This window comes from Drosophila sulfurigaster, chromosome 3, assembly GCF_023558435.1.
Source record: "Drosophila sulfurigaster albostrigata strain 15112-1811.04 chromosome 3, ASM2355843v2, whole genome shotgun sequence".
In the NCBI taxonomy this organism is placed as follows: Eukaryota; Metazoa; Arthropoda; class Insecta; order Diptera; family Drosophilidae; genus Drosophila; species Drosophila sulfurigaster.
In genome coordinates this window covers 43,665,287-43,681,747 of record NC_084883.1, presented here as the reverse complement: position 1 = coordinate 43,681,747, position 16,461 = coordinate 43,665,287, and the positions used below count along the sequence as shown (strand labels likewise).

General features: G+C 39.7%; 2 protein-coding genes across 2 annotated transcripts in view; both read left to right on the top strand.

Annotated features, from left to right (window-relative positions):
- The window catches only part of LOC133840474 (ecdysone-induced protein 78C), a 49,870-nt gene that overhangs the window by 29,286 nt on the left and 4,123 nt on the right, over window positions 1–16,461 (top strand). Inside the window, 1 exon segment of the mRNA XM_062272328.1 lies at window positions 15,460–16,049. Coding sequence (XP_062128312.1) covers window positions 15,460–16,049 — 590 coding nt within the window.
- Window positions 9,451–10,602, top strand: LOC133840476 (putative uncharacterized protein DDB_G0290521). The gene is made up of 2 exons (XM_062272330.1): window positions 9,451–9,764; window positions 9,831–10,602. Exons 1-2 carry the CDS (start codon window positions 9,752–9,754, stop codon window positions 10,460–10,462), a joined length of 645 nt encoding a protein of 214 aa, XP_062128314.1. The 5' UTR covers window positions 9,451–9,751; the 3' UTR covers window positions 10,463–10,602.

Sequence of the window (16,461 nt, the reverse complement as noted above, 5' to 3'; positions counted from 1 at the left end):
TGAGTGCGAAATGAAAGCTTCATTCTGCGGTGGCTGTCATAGACGCTGACGACCCATTCAAATGGTGGCAAACAGAACAGAACCGAAAGACCAAAACGGCCAGCTAACTGAATGTTTAGCCAACTAGAAGGGAAGTCAAGAGGAGGCGGGCAGACAGAGACAAACAGACAGACAGACAGACAGGCGAATGCTCGTATCAGGGCCATGCGGCTTCTATATAGAGAACGCCTTTTAATGTTGCTTTTATTAGAAAATGTATTAAAATGTGACACAGGTGGTGATTGGGCTGCATACATAAGTAGAAGGAAGGCAACAAATACAACAAAGTAAGAAAGCCACAGATGAGTGTGATAGACTGTGAGATACCTCAAAGTACCAATATTTTAAAATGTACTAAATTAATATACCAAAAGAATATGAAAGTATACTAAAAGGTATATTTGGTATACTGATATACACATCAAGGTAACAAATATACTAGATTATCAACCAAAATAGATTCAAAGCGGCAGCATTCCAAAAATGTTTAACATAGGTAGTTCTAAAAATATACTAAAAGGTATTTTTTGTATACTGATATACACATCAAGTACAAATTATACTAGATTGTCAACCAAACTAGATTCAAAGCGGCAGTATTCCAAAAATGTTTGAAATAGGCAGTTCTACAAATATACTAAAAGGTATACTGATATACCATTACATTTCAAGTAAACTATAGAGAACAAAATATACTAGGTTGTAACCTAAACCGTTTGAAAGAAGCAGTATCGCAAATTCGAAATATACCATAAAGAACATTATATACCAGATTGTCATCCAAAGCAATTCTTTGTTGAGCCTCTTATGTCTATTTCCTGTTGACTCGAAGCTACCCTTCTATCCTGTGTGCAAGGGGTATAACAAGAGGAAGCATGCAATCAGGCGCAAGGAGAGAAGAGAGAGCGAGAGCGAGACAGATGATGTCGCGATGATGGGCCTGCTAAATGCTGTTGATGGTCGTCGCTTTTTTGATGAGACATGCGATAAAAATGTTTATAACTTTGGTAGTTGCTGCTGCTTGGCTAATGACTGTGCCCAAAAAAAGCGCCAAAGACAAGTTTAAAGTGGGTTAAATGCTGCTCGAGGTGGCAACAAAAAACCAACAAAAAAAACATATAAAAACAATAAAAAAAAAGAAGAGCTGACTATCAGAGCTCAAAAGCCGATTAAAGCTTTACTCTTCAAAAATGTACATTCTTTTCTTTAGTGGCAACTCCTCTAATAAAAATACCAAGCACACAGTCGCAGAGCAAACGTTGCAACGTGCAACATCTCGTTGCATGCCCAGAGCCCTTAAGCTAATGTGTGTGCCCATTTCACATTTATGCGTAACTGCGCTTGTGCCACGCCTCAGCTCATTAGCAAACCCCTGACGCAAAGGGGGAAGAGAAAGAGGGACTGGGACGTGGAAGGGGAGTACAAACAGGACACAGCAAGAATGAGGGAAGCACTTGGCAACTGCAGCTCCATAAATTCTACAACTGCATCTGCAATTTCACTTGCACTTCGCTTGCTTGCTGTTGCTGTTGCTGGCAGTTGAGTTAATTTTATTTGCAAAATAAAGCGAAACAAACTTTAAATGGAGTCAAATGCCAATACACACAGAGAAAGAGAGAGAGGGAAAGAGAAGGGGGAGCGAGGGCACAGGCCAGACGTCTGCAGAACAAAGATTGCACACACAGCAGCAACAGCAACAACAACAACAATGAAAGCAACAGCAGCAGCAACAAGAACAAAAAAAGTTCAAACGCCAGACAAGGATGCACCAAAGTGCAAAGGCAGAGAGCAAGCGACCAACGAACGAACGAATGAACGACCGACGACGAAGACGAAGACGACAACGTGCAAAAGGGGGGTAAAACACAGCAAAAGCACTCGACGCAGCAGACGACGACGACGACGAAGCGGAAAGCAAAAAGGATTGAACAGCGAGCAAAGAGAGTTGGAGCAACGGCCAGGGGGGAAAGCAGTGCAAAACAGCAGGAGGCAATGGCGACGCACGTGAAGACGCAGCAAAACACACACGCATAACGTACAAACGCACGCACACACGCACACACACTCACGTAGGCAAGCAAGACTGAAACAAGAACAAGTGCATTGACACTTTATAACGCGATGACGGCGACGACGACGCGACGACTGCAAAGGGTGAAGGCACCACTGAAACGACTCTGACTGTGACTGCGACGCTGGCTGCGCTGCATTTTGATAGCATTGCGCTGTAAATATGCAAAGAAAAAGAAAACAAAAAAAAAAACAACAGCAACAACAAGATGTGCAGAGCGAAAGCATAAAGGGATCGACATCGACAGCGACCTCAGAGGCCAGACAGCAAAGCACACACACACATACACATACACTCATACACAGCTGATCAGCCGAACAACTCAGGGGAGAACAACAAACAGACGGACTAAAGAGAGAGCAGGAGAGCGAGAGTGGGAGAGAGCGAACGCAAGTTTAAGCAAGCCCCAAAAAGTTGAGAACATTGCACTGCCACAATAACAACACAAAGAGTTTACTTTATTTTTGCTGTTGCTTTTTTTTTTGTTTGTGGAGCTTTTGCTGTAGCCGGTAGCTGATTATGAGATTGCGAAACGAGTCTCTCATTATGAGCATGTTCATAATGTTTGTTTGGCTGACGATGACGTTGCCAAACAGTGAACAACACAACAACAACAACAAAGTCAAGAATGAAATACGAACAGCAACAACAAGGAGACGCCGTCGACATCGACGTCGACAGCGACGACGATCAACGACGACGTTTATAGTTCAACGCACCGTCTGGTCGCACTCCCTGTTGGGATCGTTAGCGGTAGCCAATGCCCTGCGAAAAAAAAAATGATTCTTGTCTCGCGACTCCTTTTTGCAGCAGAGGAAGAAATCACTCACCCGCTGGCTGCAGCAACAAATGTTGCAAATGCCCATGCCCATGCCCCAATGCATTTACAGCCATTGTCGGTCATTGATCGTGCGTGCTCATAATGAAGCCAACGACTCGTTGACTCGTCTTTCATTGACTGCACTGATCTGATCATCCTCTCTGATCTTATTATTATGTTGACAGCGAGAGAGAGAGAGAGTGAGAGAGGGATGGCAAACGGGAAGAAAGCGATCACCCACAAGCTTCGTAATAATTCTTACTTACATAAACAAACAAGATCCGCATTTACTTAGTCAGCAATCTGAGGGTATTAATGAAATCAGACAGTAATATCTCTGATTACAGTCACAACGATCAGTTCTAGAGCAACGATCGTTGACACTATCACCGATCATAGCGAGAGCTTATTATGTTGACAGCAACGAACTGCGAGAATTAATTAAATCCGTCAGCGCGTCATTAAAGATAATAAACTATTTTGATCAGTGTTGATCGTAGATTGCAGCTTAATGAAGAGCTGCTACTAGACAAGATCACTTGCATTGTCAGTTTCATTAATTACCCGCTTATACGCTCATAATGGTGACAGAAGAGATCTACTTCTGTTGTGATCGCTGAGTAATCTTCGCATAAGTGATGCTTAATTATGATTATTAGTAACATAAAAGATCAGTTCTTATATAACTTTAATTGATACGAATAATGTAATGTTGTAAAAGAGTTAATGAAGATCGACCAATAAATTGACTTCTGTTTACTTCTCAGCTGTCAATCATTGGCTTTAACAACTGATCCTCAATAGATAAATGCATAGAATGCCAAATATTTTGCTCAATTGTGATTGCAGATTACAAGTTAATGAACAGTTTGAACCACGTCAATTGCTTTGCTAAAGTTAAATAAATGTAATTTTGATTTTATTATGATTAGTGATCAGCGATCAGTCAAAACTTGGCAAGGCAACACCCACGCCCCGAACAAACAGCAGTTGAGTTCGGAGATCAGGCTACTGGCTTAGCAAAGAGAGCGCCGAGCGAGAGAGATCATTGATCTTACCTACTTGGCGCTGTTAATTTGTATTATTAATTCAATCAATCACAGTCCGTCCGATCGCACCCTAACGATCCCAATCACAGCCGATCGACAGCAGCTGCCTTCGAGCATTGATCTCGCAGATCGCAGACAAACACAAACATACTCGCACATCTATATATACAAGTATTTATGTGTATTTTGTTTTCTTATATATATCTTGGTCGATTGGCATTTCACAAATGCGCTTCGTTCTAGTTTCTCGCATACGATGTCGATGTGGATTTTTGATGTCGATGCTGATGGTTGATGGTTTGATGTCCGATGTTGGCTGTTTCGCATTTCGTCTTGTGGCCTCTTGGCTAATTTAATTGTTTGCTTTTTCATTAAGGCGCTGGGAGCGGTTGTGAATTCGAATGCGAATACGAATGTGGGCCTCTATTTAGCTCATGGAAACATTTATAGCACAACCCGACTCGACTCGACTCGATTTGCTCGCCAGCTCGGTTAGTCGGTTGCTCGGCCAGCGTTTAATTCGCTAATTGCTAATGCGCCCAACGCTTATCAAATTGGAGCATCGCGACGCAAACTTTTTATTTTCTTCTATTTTTGTTTTTGCTATTTTTGTTTTTGTTTTTCTTTTTTTTGGCGACTGTTGTCTGATGTCTTAGAAGTGCCGTTGTGCCACTGCTGTTTGTTTTAATTTAGCTACACATTTTAGTTCAAATATTTGATAAGCAGTCCGCCAACGTCGGCATTTGCATAACTTTTGGCATTACTCATACGTCCCGTTAGCCGTTCGTTCCCTCAACTTGTTTACAGTTGAAATTGCTTCCGCTCATTTGAGAAATCATTTAAATCGTACCAAAAAAAATGTGCACTAAGAATCATCTAAATGTCGCATTTTCACAGCTCCATTTCAATTGCTTTTTGTGTGTGTGCTGCATTCTTCATTTCCATCTTAATTTGCAATTTGTAATTCCCACTTCCACTTCACTTTTTGATGTACCATCGAGTTCAATAAACGCTTAATGAGCTACCGACTTCAATTCGCTGCTCCTTCGACAGAGTTCAGCGACAGCAAAAAGGACAGACCGACAGACAGACAGGCCAATGATTGAACAATGAAATTATGTCAAAGTGTACCGAGCTTTAATGGCATAGTAAAGAGCGTGTGTTGTGTGTCGGCATCTCAAAGATGCACGTCGAGTGTTCCTTAATGCTTCAGAACACTCCCAGCATGAGTCTTTGTTCTACGTGTAATGCGAATTATATGAGTTGCTTAAGCTGAGTGATAAAGGATAACAGTTTAAAAACGTCAAACAAATTATAGATTGCACTTAAAAAACGAGTAAGAAAGCTACAGTCGAGTGTGCTTGACGAGAAGATACCCACTATCCATTTTTAATTAAACCACATGCTACAAATGTACCAAAATACTAGAACATGCCGAAGTCTATATTTGGTATATTTGATACCAGGTTGTCACATGTCACAAAAAAATCGTGCTAAGATCAAGAATAAATTCTTGATTCATGACTTTTTTATATCAAAGTTAAACACAAAAGGTTTTAGATCTAAAAAAAAAAGGTTGTAATATCAAAATTATGATTGAAGACCAAAATATTGTTTAACGATTTTAACAAACTGGAATTCTAGGTTTAAGATGTGCTCAAAATAAAGATTGGCATTCCATTTTTAATATAGAATTGTATTCTAGTAAGTAAATCTAAAATATTTTTCTATCTAATGTTATTGCAACATTAAATGACAAAACAGATAAAACTGAAAGAGTGTTGATAGATCAAGCATTTAACTAAAGTTTTAACTGAATGAATATAATTTAAATCGAAAACAATATTTAATGATCATAGGTAGACTGTGAAGATCGTTTTAAATCTATCCAATAACTCTTGTTCCCTCTCTCACATAATTGCAATATTAGCATATCAGATAGCAGCCTGGAAAAGTGGAAATTGTTTACAAATCTGATATATAAACTCGATGGCAATGCTCCACTTGAGCGTGCTGCGATAAAGATCATCAGATAAACAAAAATATCCGGGACTCGCCGCAATCTATTGTTGGCTGGTTGCAACTTTGCTTGGGACATCTTTGAAAATAAAACTTTTTACAACCCGACATATTTGCACTTAATGTGGCCCTAATCAAATAGCAACAAAGTTGTCCTCATTTGTTGTATGGTATAAGTATGTGTATGTGTATGTGTGTATGTAATATGTATGCAACATTACTGTCTGTTTGGACAGCTTCAAAGTAGGACGCACACATACACATGAAGAGAGACAATCTAATAGAAGCGAGTGCAGACAGAGTTAACTCACTTTCCAGCTGTCACAGCACTCAACACTCCACAGTGCCACGCCCCCCACTCTAGCCTCGTTTTTTCTTTTTTTTTTGTATTTTTGTGGTGGCAACGCCTCCGCATTGGGGCAAAAGTGACTGCAACTTTTAACACCTCCCATGGGGCATAAGCAGCGCCAACGGCAGCCAACTGTATTTTTTATCTAATTAGGTAGTCAAAATATACCATATATACATATCAAAAAGAGAACGCTCCACTCTAGCTACATGTGTGTGTGTGACAGCGTGTGTGTGTGTGTGTGTGTGTGTAATCTAAACTGTGTCACTAAACAAAAATCTGGCAGAGAGAAGGCAACCGAAGCAGCAGCAGCCTCAACTTTGCGCTGTGCTGTGCCCAGAAAATTGTGTCAAACAGATAAAAGCGTTGATGGAGATGGAACGGATGCGGGGCTGGGTGAGCACAGATTCACTCTGGCTATAGGCCACTCCTTTCCCAGCGAGGTGGAGGGGCAGCGGGGACAGCGGGGATCGGGGTAAAGCAGTTATGATTATAACCTCAATTTCGCTTGCGCTTGACGTGTTTGCAGCGGAGAAAACTGGCCCGAAAATTGTAGAGCATTTGAATAATTTTACAAGAATGCAATAAAGAAAATACACTCAAGCACACACACAGACAGAAAATAAGAATAAATACAAAGCAAAGTGAGAAGTGAAGAGTGAAGATAAAAGCGGTTAAAAAGCCACTGTCCAAAGTAGGCGGCGGCGTCGTCGTCGGTCGGCAACGTTGATTTAAATGGCACCCAAAAAGTCAGTCATGGAACGAGAAAAAAAAAAAAAGACAAGCACATAAACGACAGACGGACAGAAGAGATGAAGAGACGACGGACGGACAGACGGACGGACGGACGGATGGATGGATGGACAACTATTCAAATTGAGGTCATTCATCCCGCTTCGTTGAACGCGCTTAAGTGAATTATATGTACGTATTCCGTCGCATGTATTCGTATATATCTGAGAGATACATTTGCCAAGCGAGTATCTGTAAAATAGTTATGTCGCCAGAGCGAAGGGGAAACTTCTGTGAATGAGGCAGTTTTTGCAGTTTGAAAAACTAAAAAAAAAACTATTTTTGTCATCACATCGCTGTCAGCAAATGACAGAGTTGAAGACACGGGACAGGGGCGGGGCAAGTGGCAAGTGGCAACTGGCAAGTGACAAGTGGAGAGCCGGGTCAGAAGATGTATCTGTGCCGACACAGAACCAAACCATTTACACCTCTTCAAGCAAGCCAAAACAGCACTCAACCCATTTTGAATGGGACAACAAGAAGAAAGCCTTTCTCCGATTGCCGGCTAAGCGGCTTAACGTTTTTTCCTTTTTGGATATAGAACTCAGCTTGAAGTTGAATCGAGTAGATGTCGAGAGTCGAACTCAACTCACACATAATGAACACGTTAATTGCCGACAATTTGCCGTTTATCTGATTGCCCAACAGCCGCACAATTTTTGACTGATTGACCGAGCAACACAAACACACACGTTCTCATATAGTATATATATTTAAACGATCATTCAGCAGATCGTTCAACGCCCTCAGTTGATATCATCATCCATCCATCGTACGCACTTTACATAAATATCTGCATATTCTGCTTCATTTTTTTTTGCTGATTCAAATTCGAATTTGTACGCGTGTTTGTATCTGTATCTGTATCTATACATGTGTGTGTTTGTATCTATAACTCTTTTGGGGCGTCTCTTTCGATTTGCTGTTTCGTGCGTGTTTCATTTGGTTTTTCATATGGGAGTAGGTCAGTTCAAAATTTGCATATGCCTTGACTGATTTTGATTTCTTGCTGATTTTTTATTCATATTCGCTCAGCTCTTGCTCCCCTCACCCTCCCCTCTCCAGTTGCATTTATTGCCTGATTTAGGCACAAATTCCAAACGAATCGAATGGGCAACACACACGTGGCAAACACATCGCCATCGCCGCACTCTATCTATCTATCTATATATCATATGCCTCACCTAAGGCGATTAGTTGCAGACTCTGGCAATTTGTTTGACTTCAGCTTTTGGGCTTCTTGGCTCTTTGGCTTTTGTATTTTTGGTATTTGATGTGGCCCCAAAATGAATGGCAAAATTTTATGTTTTTTGCGCATTTTTTTTTGGGTTGCGAACATTGATTCAATGCGTGGGACTTTGTGTAATTTTACTGCCATTCAATTTATGCAAAAAAGGTCGAAAAGTGGTCAGCAGACACAAGAGATGACCTGCTGGAATGTTTGTGGCGCATGTCTTAAAATGGTTAACGGGGGCAATATAAATCCGAATCAAACGGTCTGACAGATGGGCAATCAATGTAAAAGCTTGCATACTAAAGCTTCTTCGTTAAGATTTCACATTTAAATAAGGCACATTTAATGGAAACTGTTCAAGCTAAGTTTGAGCTACTTTAAAAAGAATCAATAAGGTGAAGTCTAAAACGGTTGCTCAAGCTATAGTAAAGATATTGATTTTATAGTATAAACAGTATACTAAATGTTTACGTAATGGAACTATTTCACTAAATACTTCACTTCAGAATATCTGTCTCAAGCAATAGTAAAGATATTGATTTTTTAGTATAAAAAGTATACTGAGTATTTATCTAATGCAAATAGTTATATTATTCCCATCACTAATATACTATTATTATAGAAGGGTTTGGAAATTTTAGAAACAAGGTGAACTCTAAAAGGATAAGTCAAGCATTAGTAAAGATATTGGTTTTTTTAGTATAAAAAGTATACTGAGTGTTTGTGTAATGGAACTAGTTATATTATTCCTATTACTAAAATATAAATATGTTCTAAGCAATAGTAAAGATTTCGATTTATTAGTATAAAAATTATACTGAATGTTTAAGTAATGGAACTAATTATATTATTTCTATCACTAAAATGCTATTATATGTATCTCAACCAATGATATTGATATTGAATGTTTATGCGATGGAACTATTTATATACATATATCACTAAAATCCTATTACATAAAAAGTAACTGCCTCACTTAATCTTTTACATTTTTGTATGTATGTAATACTCGTTATAATCATTCAATATGCTACATTATAATCGCAATTGTAAGTTTTTATATCTCGTAAGAGTTTATCAAGAACTTCTTCCTTGTTTATCTAAGAAATTCCATTAGAATTGCAGCACAAACTACAAAGCTGCATGTTTGAAGAACTTATCAACAGCAAACTCACTTAAAACTATTTGAATTATTTATCAATTGGAGTTATTCAATCGATTTGAGGCAGGTCAAGAGCTCAGTCAATAAAATCCTTATCGTTTCCGCTCTATCTTAAGCAGTCGATGGGCAAAGAAAATCATATAAATTGTCTAGGATTGCACTTGCAATGCCATCAGTTGATATTCTTTCGTGAGACGGCAAACTCAACTCTCTCTGATGATGAAGCTCGGTAATGTTTCTGCAAGCACATAATAAAAATCGCACTTGGCCAATTTCAAGAGATTGCTTTTCAAAGTTCTGCAGCTCCTCTTTACGTTGATTGCGGTCCTACTCTTGGCCATTTACCAGGCTGAAGGCCAATTCAATCCCATCACTGGCTGCGACACCAAAGGATTCTGTGTCTGTGCCGGGCATGCAGCTGGCGATGTGGTTCCTGATTGCACGGATTGCACCAGATACTATTTGTGTGGCGTTAACACCATCGATCGCATTCTCTGCCCAGCTGGACAAGTGTTTGACATCAATGTGCTAGCTTGTGTGCCGGGCTCGTGTCCACGCATTGATGGTGAATGTCCTGCTCCTGAACCAGCACCGGGTCCATCACCATGTCCATCGCCAAGCCCATCACCGAGTCCAACTCCGAGTCCATCACCGAGTCCATCACCGGGTCCATCACCGAGTCCGTCGCCATGTCCTGGTCTTTGTCCATCGCCGAGTCCTGCTCCGAGTCATTGTGAAAACCAAGAAGTGAGTTGCCAATTTCCTGGCCAGATTATACCTAATGCCGAGCATTGTCGCCTCTTTTGGACCTGTGTGGAGTTGTGTCCCGTGTTGGGCTTCTGTGAGTTGGGCATGTGGTTCGACCGCGATAATTTCGTTTGCAACTATCAATGCTATGTGCACAACTGTCCGGCGGGCAGGGATTAAACACACATACACTCACACACACATATAATAAAACTTACGCCATGCCAAATGGCGCAAATTTACTTTTAACGCTCATTAAACTGCAATTGGCTCCATGAAAACATGAAAACGACTACAACAATAGCAACAACAGCAACGACGGGCAACAACAATAGTGTTGCAATAATATACGCAAATTGCTTGACACAATTTTTTCGCTTACGGACAAAAGGCGGGTGGGCGGCTGCTGTGCGCATGTGTGTGTGTGTGAAAGAGTAGAGTGTGTTTGTGTGCGTGTTGTTGCTCGCAGACTGGCAACAAATTTAGCACGCAACTAACAATTTTAGCTGCTCCAGATACAAGCTAGCAACACACACACACACACAAACACACTGAGACACGCACACCACAAGCGCAAACACCGACACACCTTGCTGCAAACAAAAGCAAACAAATTGAAGAAATAAACGCCAACAACGGCAACAAAACGAAGACGACATACCCTTTATTCCAGCACTTTCGACCTTTCTTATTGCACTTTACCCAAGTTTTTCAACACTTTTAAGTACACAAAATTTCTTTTAATGCACTGTTTTATCGATAACTAACGATAAAAAGCTCGATGACTGACGATCTGCTGCAGCGTTGCCAACTTAACTTTTTCTGACACAATAAATTGGCAACACTGCAGCGTGCTGCATTTGATTTATCGTAGTCTGGCGATACGGCAACACTGTTACATCCAAAATAAAAATTAATGGATTATCGATTTGATTGACGCCAACTAATGCAGTGAACGAAAGTATTTAATTCTTTAGTGATTATTAGTTCGTTGTTATTGTATAAAGTACTGAAAAGCGTGCCAAGGAAGTTGAGATAATTAATCAATTTATAATATTTTCTTTATTTTTGCGAGACCAATATTTAATTTTGGAAAATGTTACAAATACTTTTGAATAGCGAATGCACCCTTTAGTTAACTCTAGCAACGACATACTAAAAGTTGGGCCTGCATAGTTGTTTATTCTTTTTGGCAGCGGGAACAAAAACAAACTTTCACCCAAGTAAGCCGCAGAGCATTTTGGACAATTTCGTAACTGGGTAAACATAGCGACCGATACTCACACACACACACACAAGTAAAGTGTGTATATGCAAATGTGGAGTGCATAAAGTGCAGCCCCGGCGACAGCGACACCAACAAAAACAACAGCCACGACAACAACAACAACAGAAGCAGCAACAGCAGCAGCGACAGGTGAATGAACGACCTCAAACGAGGTCAGCAGCAACTACAGGCCAAATTATGCCGGTGCTATGATGTGAGTGGGGCAGTGTGAGAGACAGAGAGGAAGAGAGAAGTGGGGAAGAGGGGACGGAACCGGGGCCGGGCCCATTCATGCGCACAATAAAGCCAAAAACCAAAAAAAAAAACAAAACAACATGAAATCAACTAAAAGTGTGTGTGTGTGTTTGTGTGTGATTATGTATATGCTTTGATTGTTGTTGTTGTTGTTGTTGGCTGGTAGTTGATGTCTGCCCGGTTGGCAGTTGGCTTGAGCTTCGCATGCTAATGGCCAACAGCGCTACGGTCAAAAGTGGGCAACATTTGGGCCACTTTACGGGCTGCCGCTTCACATTTCAGTGACCCAAATCCTTCCTTGGCTTCGAAGTCGTCGCTGCCACATAGATGGATGGATGCTGCATCCAAACAAGTTTACTTTCCTCCCTCCTCTACGCTCCCCTCTGTTGCGTTGACTGCCTTTCTCTGACGTTCTGTCGCACGGTTGGGTCATTGGGCCGCTGAGCATTGGAGCCATTTGGCTGCACTAAATCACTTAAGATGCTTTTAGCAGGAAAAGAAGTTTAGGCTTAGTCTTATTTATGTGACTGCTTCGCTCAGCTCTGTTCTGCTCCGTTCTACTCTGGACTGTTCTGTGTATAATGGATGATGTTGACCTGCACTCGTGTCGAGTGCCACAAACCAAATGGAAATGCTTGTGGGAGGCAGTTCACTCTGCCAGGTTGTGGGTAGTATAGATCAAAGGGGAAGGGGAGGGGGAAGACAGCTGGCAGGTGACAGTCTTAAATGTGGAGCAAGTCGACTAAGCTGGCACGATTGAATAGCTAATGTTACAGATTATGGGTAATAAAATATAGCATCTCATGTTCTATACATACCTAATTTAGTTGGACCTCAATGAACTGTGTGTTTAGCACACGTTTTATGTCAAATGCTTGGCACAACATTTGCTCAAGTATTTTTGTAGAAATCAAATACATTTCGAATCGAACTCAAATGATTCATTGAGAGAACTTTTGGACAAAATTCTTTAAGATTTTCCTAACAAGATGTTGAAGCTTAACTATTTTGATGCGAATTCAGCTTAATTGAAAATTACCAAATATAATTGGCATCTTATTCTATTTGTGAATCATTGCGTAATTATTAATAAATATATAATATAAAAAATGAAATAAAATAATTAGTATGGGTTATAAACACATAATAAATGAAAAGCACGCTAACTTTATAATACAATTTTAAAATTTGTTTCTAAAAATTTGAAGCACTAATGAATTTTGAAAAAGAGTAAGAAAATATTATTATATGAATATGAATTAACAAATAAAATAAGTGCTAATATAAATTTGTAGCTTTAAGATTAAGCAGAATAGACATCAAAATATTTAAACTTTAACATCTTTTCACCAAAAATGTTTTTAAATAAACAATTTTGATTAAACTTTCTATTAATGAAATGACGAATCAAATTAATATACAATTTTAAGAAAATCTGTTTCTAAAAGTTATAAAAACTTTGCTTTGTTTTAAAGCAGAATTTGCAAACATAATGCACTTGTATATCTTTTTGATCTTAAGTATTTAAAATGTATTTTAATATATTATTGAAAGAACTTAGTATGTGTTATTTGAAGCCATAAGAATCACATTATTTTTGTTATTAATACAATTTCCTCATCTGTTCTTGAAGCTTAAAAAAATGATTTTGTTGTCCAATGAAATGTTTAAAATCAATTTTCACTCTGTGTTTGAGGTAGATAAGATAAGGATTTTAATGAGTAACACTTTGCGAGCTACTTTTTGGACACCTGCTGACTGTTTGTTTGACTATTTCATATTGAAATGCTGGTCAATGAGCTGCTCCACTTCTTGACAGCTTCAAATGGCACTGGAAGTGTTTGTCCATACCCTTGAGATGCGGAGAGCAAACAAAATTTATATGAGGTTCACAAAAAAATCTGCACAACAGGCGATAAATAAACAAATCGTGCAGCTGCCATCATCATCATCATTGTGAGCATCAACAGCATCGCAATGAGCTGCTAATTGAAGCCACCTTAAAATAAACAGAGCAAAGCGCCCGCCACAAACAATTAACAGAGTTGAAGGTGGTGTGGAGGCAACAATAACAATAACAATAACAACAACAACGATACACAAAATGCAACTATTTATGTAGGTGCGTGTGTGTAGTTATTATGTCATAATTAATTTACGAGCTGTGACAATTAACGAGAGATGATCAAAACTGATGCAAAGCAAAAGCGTGACTGCAACTTGCGACAAGGCCTGAGAGTGAGTTCCACACACAGAGAGCAAAAATGACAAAGTGGCCAACAACAACAGATGTGGGTCAATGTGTTGACCAACTTAACGCAACGATCATCTTTCGCTGTCTGCTTGTTTTCTTCACACTTACACACACACACACACACACACTCGCTTCCCACGCAGACAGTCTCGACTTTTCCGGGCACCCGCTGCGTATGCGCAATTTGTTGAGCAACTCTTTTTTTGCTTGACTCATTTGCTGTAGTTTGTTTGTTAGCCAAACCGTTGACCACTTTGCACAACTTGAACAGCCGCACGCTTTTGTGATTAGTGCAACTCAATACGAATGTATCTTTCGGATTGTTGCTGAAACTGATGCCGCCTCTGGCGCTCTTGCTGTGTCTGTCTGTCTGTGTCTGTGTCTGTGGCGAATACCACAACAACAGCAACAACAATAACAATAACAAGACAAAGCAAAAGCAAAAGAAAACGCACAAGCAACAAAATCAGTTGCCGACAGTTTTTTTATATTGAGCACAGTGGGTCAATGTCCCACTGATAAAGTGAGCGTAGAGTGACGACGTAGAGCGTAGAGCTCCACCAGTTGAAAGCCAGCAACAACTGGAGCAGCAGCTGCTGTCGCTGTTGCTGTCGCTGTCTCTGCTGCTGTCTGCCAGCCAAAAGGCAAATGCGATTTTAATTAATAAAATATGCTGTGTATTTGGTTGCACAAAAGAAATTTCACGTTGAGCATTTTTTGCAATTTGTTTCGTTTTGCTTTGGTGAAAACTAAACAGACAAGCTAATGAACATTGCCAACAACAAATAACAAATTTGTTGCAAAAAAAAAAATCACACACACAAAAAATAAACCCTCGAAAATAAAATAAGATTTTAGTACAAATTTTCTAGTTGAGATATCACAAGAATTTTGTTTCCCATTCGCCGCTACAAATGTCTGTTTTGTGCGTATTTAGATGAGTGTTTGTGTGTTGAGTTGTGTGTGTGCTTAAGATTTATGCGTGTGCCAGTTTTATTGTGCGGCATTTTGCTTGGGCATTAAATTTAAATTGCTTTTAGAAACTAATAAATTGCTTCATTTTGGTACACATCACTGACGCACATTTTAAATGTTAATGACTAATCGTCAATGTTGCCAAGTCCCCAAAAGCGTTTTAATTATTGAACAGTCCCCAAGAAATGAAATCAACTTATTTCCCTAATTAATGTACTCAGCCAAACGAAGGGATATTTTCATATGAATATTTAAAAGGTTCGCCCGAAAGTATGCTGCACTTTTTGGGTTGCTCAATTACTGAGCAGTAAAATATGCATATTCAGTGTAGCATACTTTTAAGCGCTGCGCGCAGCTGATAAAAGGTACACAACTGACAGAAGCTGCTTGATTTTGTTTGAATTTATAACTTAATTTTATTTGCAGCTGTGCGTTATGGTCGCGTACCCAAGCGTTCACGTGAGCTGAACGGTGCAGCAGCAGTCGCTGCATCCGCCGCAGCCAGCAGCACGCCCCTCAATGTGGATGATACCAGTGCCAATAATTTGCATACAAATCTAATACAACAACAGCAGCAGCAACAACAACAGCAACAGCAGCAACAACAGCAACAACCGCATGCGAGCAGTGTGCGCGTGAATACACCAAGTACACCACAAACGCCACAAATGTGTTCGATTGCCTCATCGCCATCGGAGCTGGGCGGTTGCAATAGTGCCAACAACAACAACAATAACAACAGCAATAACGGTAACAACAACAGCAATGCAACAGCTGTAGTTGTGGGCAACCATCATCAGCAATTGGTCAACATGGGCAGCAGCAGTGATATGGCAATGACCCAGGTGGCCATGTGCCATCCACACGATCATCACGATGGCCTCGCCACCGGCAACGAACTGACTGTCTACGATGTGATCATGTGCGTCTCGCAGGCGCATCGCCTCAACTGCTCCTACACCGAGGAGCTCACACGCGAACTGATGCGACGTCCCGTCTCCGTGCCACAGAATGGCGTAAGTATTGCCAAGAGTATTTAATCTTGATTCAAGAAGAACTTTATCCTTCATCGTGACATAAATCTCTTTAATGCTGAAAATTTAGTGAAAGTGCAAATATATTTTGTTAAATTTAGATAAATTTAATTAGTCACACTTCTTTATTTATGTTAATAATTTAATTAAACGTATACTGTTTATTGCAACCTCATAAATACATTTAGACCGACGACAAAAGTCTTGTTTCAAGTACATTTTTATCAAGCGTCGCCAATTTCTTTTATGAATAGAATTTTGTAGTAGCAGTAGAGAAAAAAATACTAAAATTCATAGTTGATTCAATGATAGCAAATTCCTTATATTTACTAATTTGCTAATTGAAATTAATGAACTTTTTTTTCAAATCCAAAGTTCATTTAAAATGAAAGGC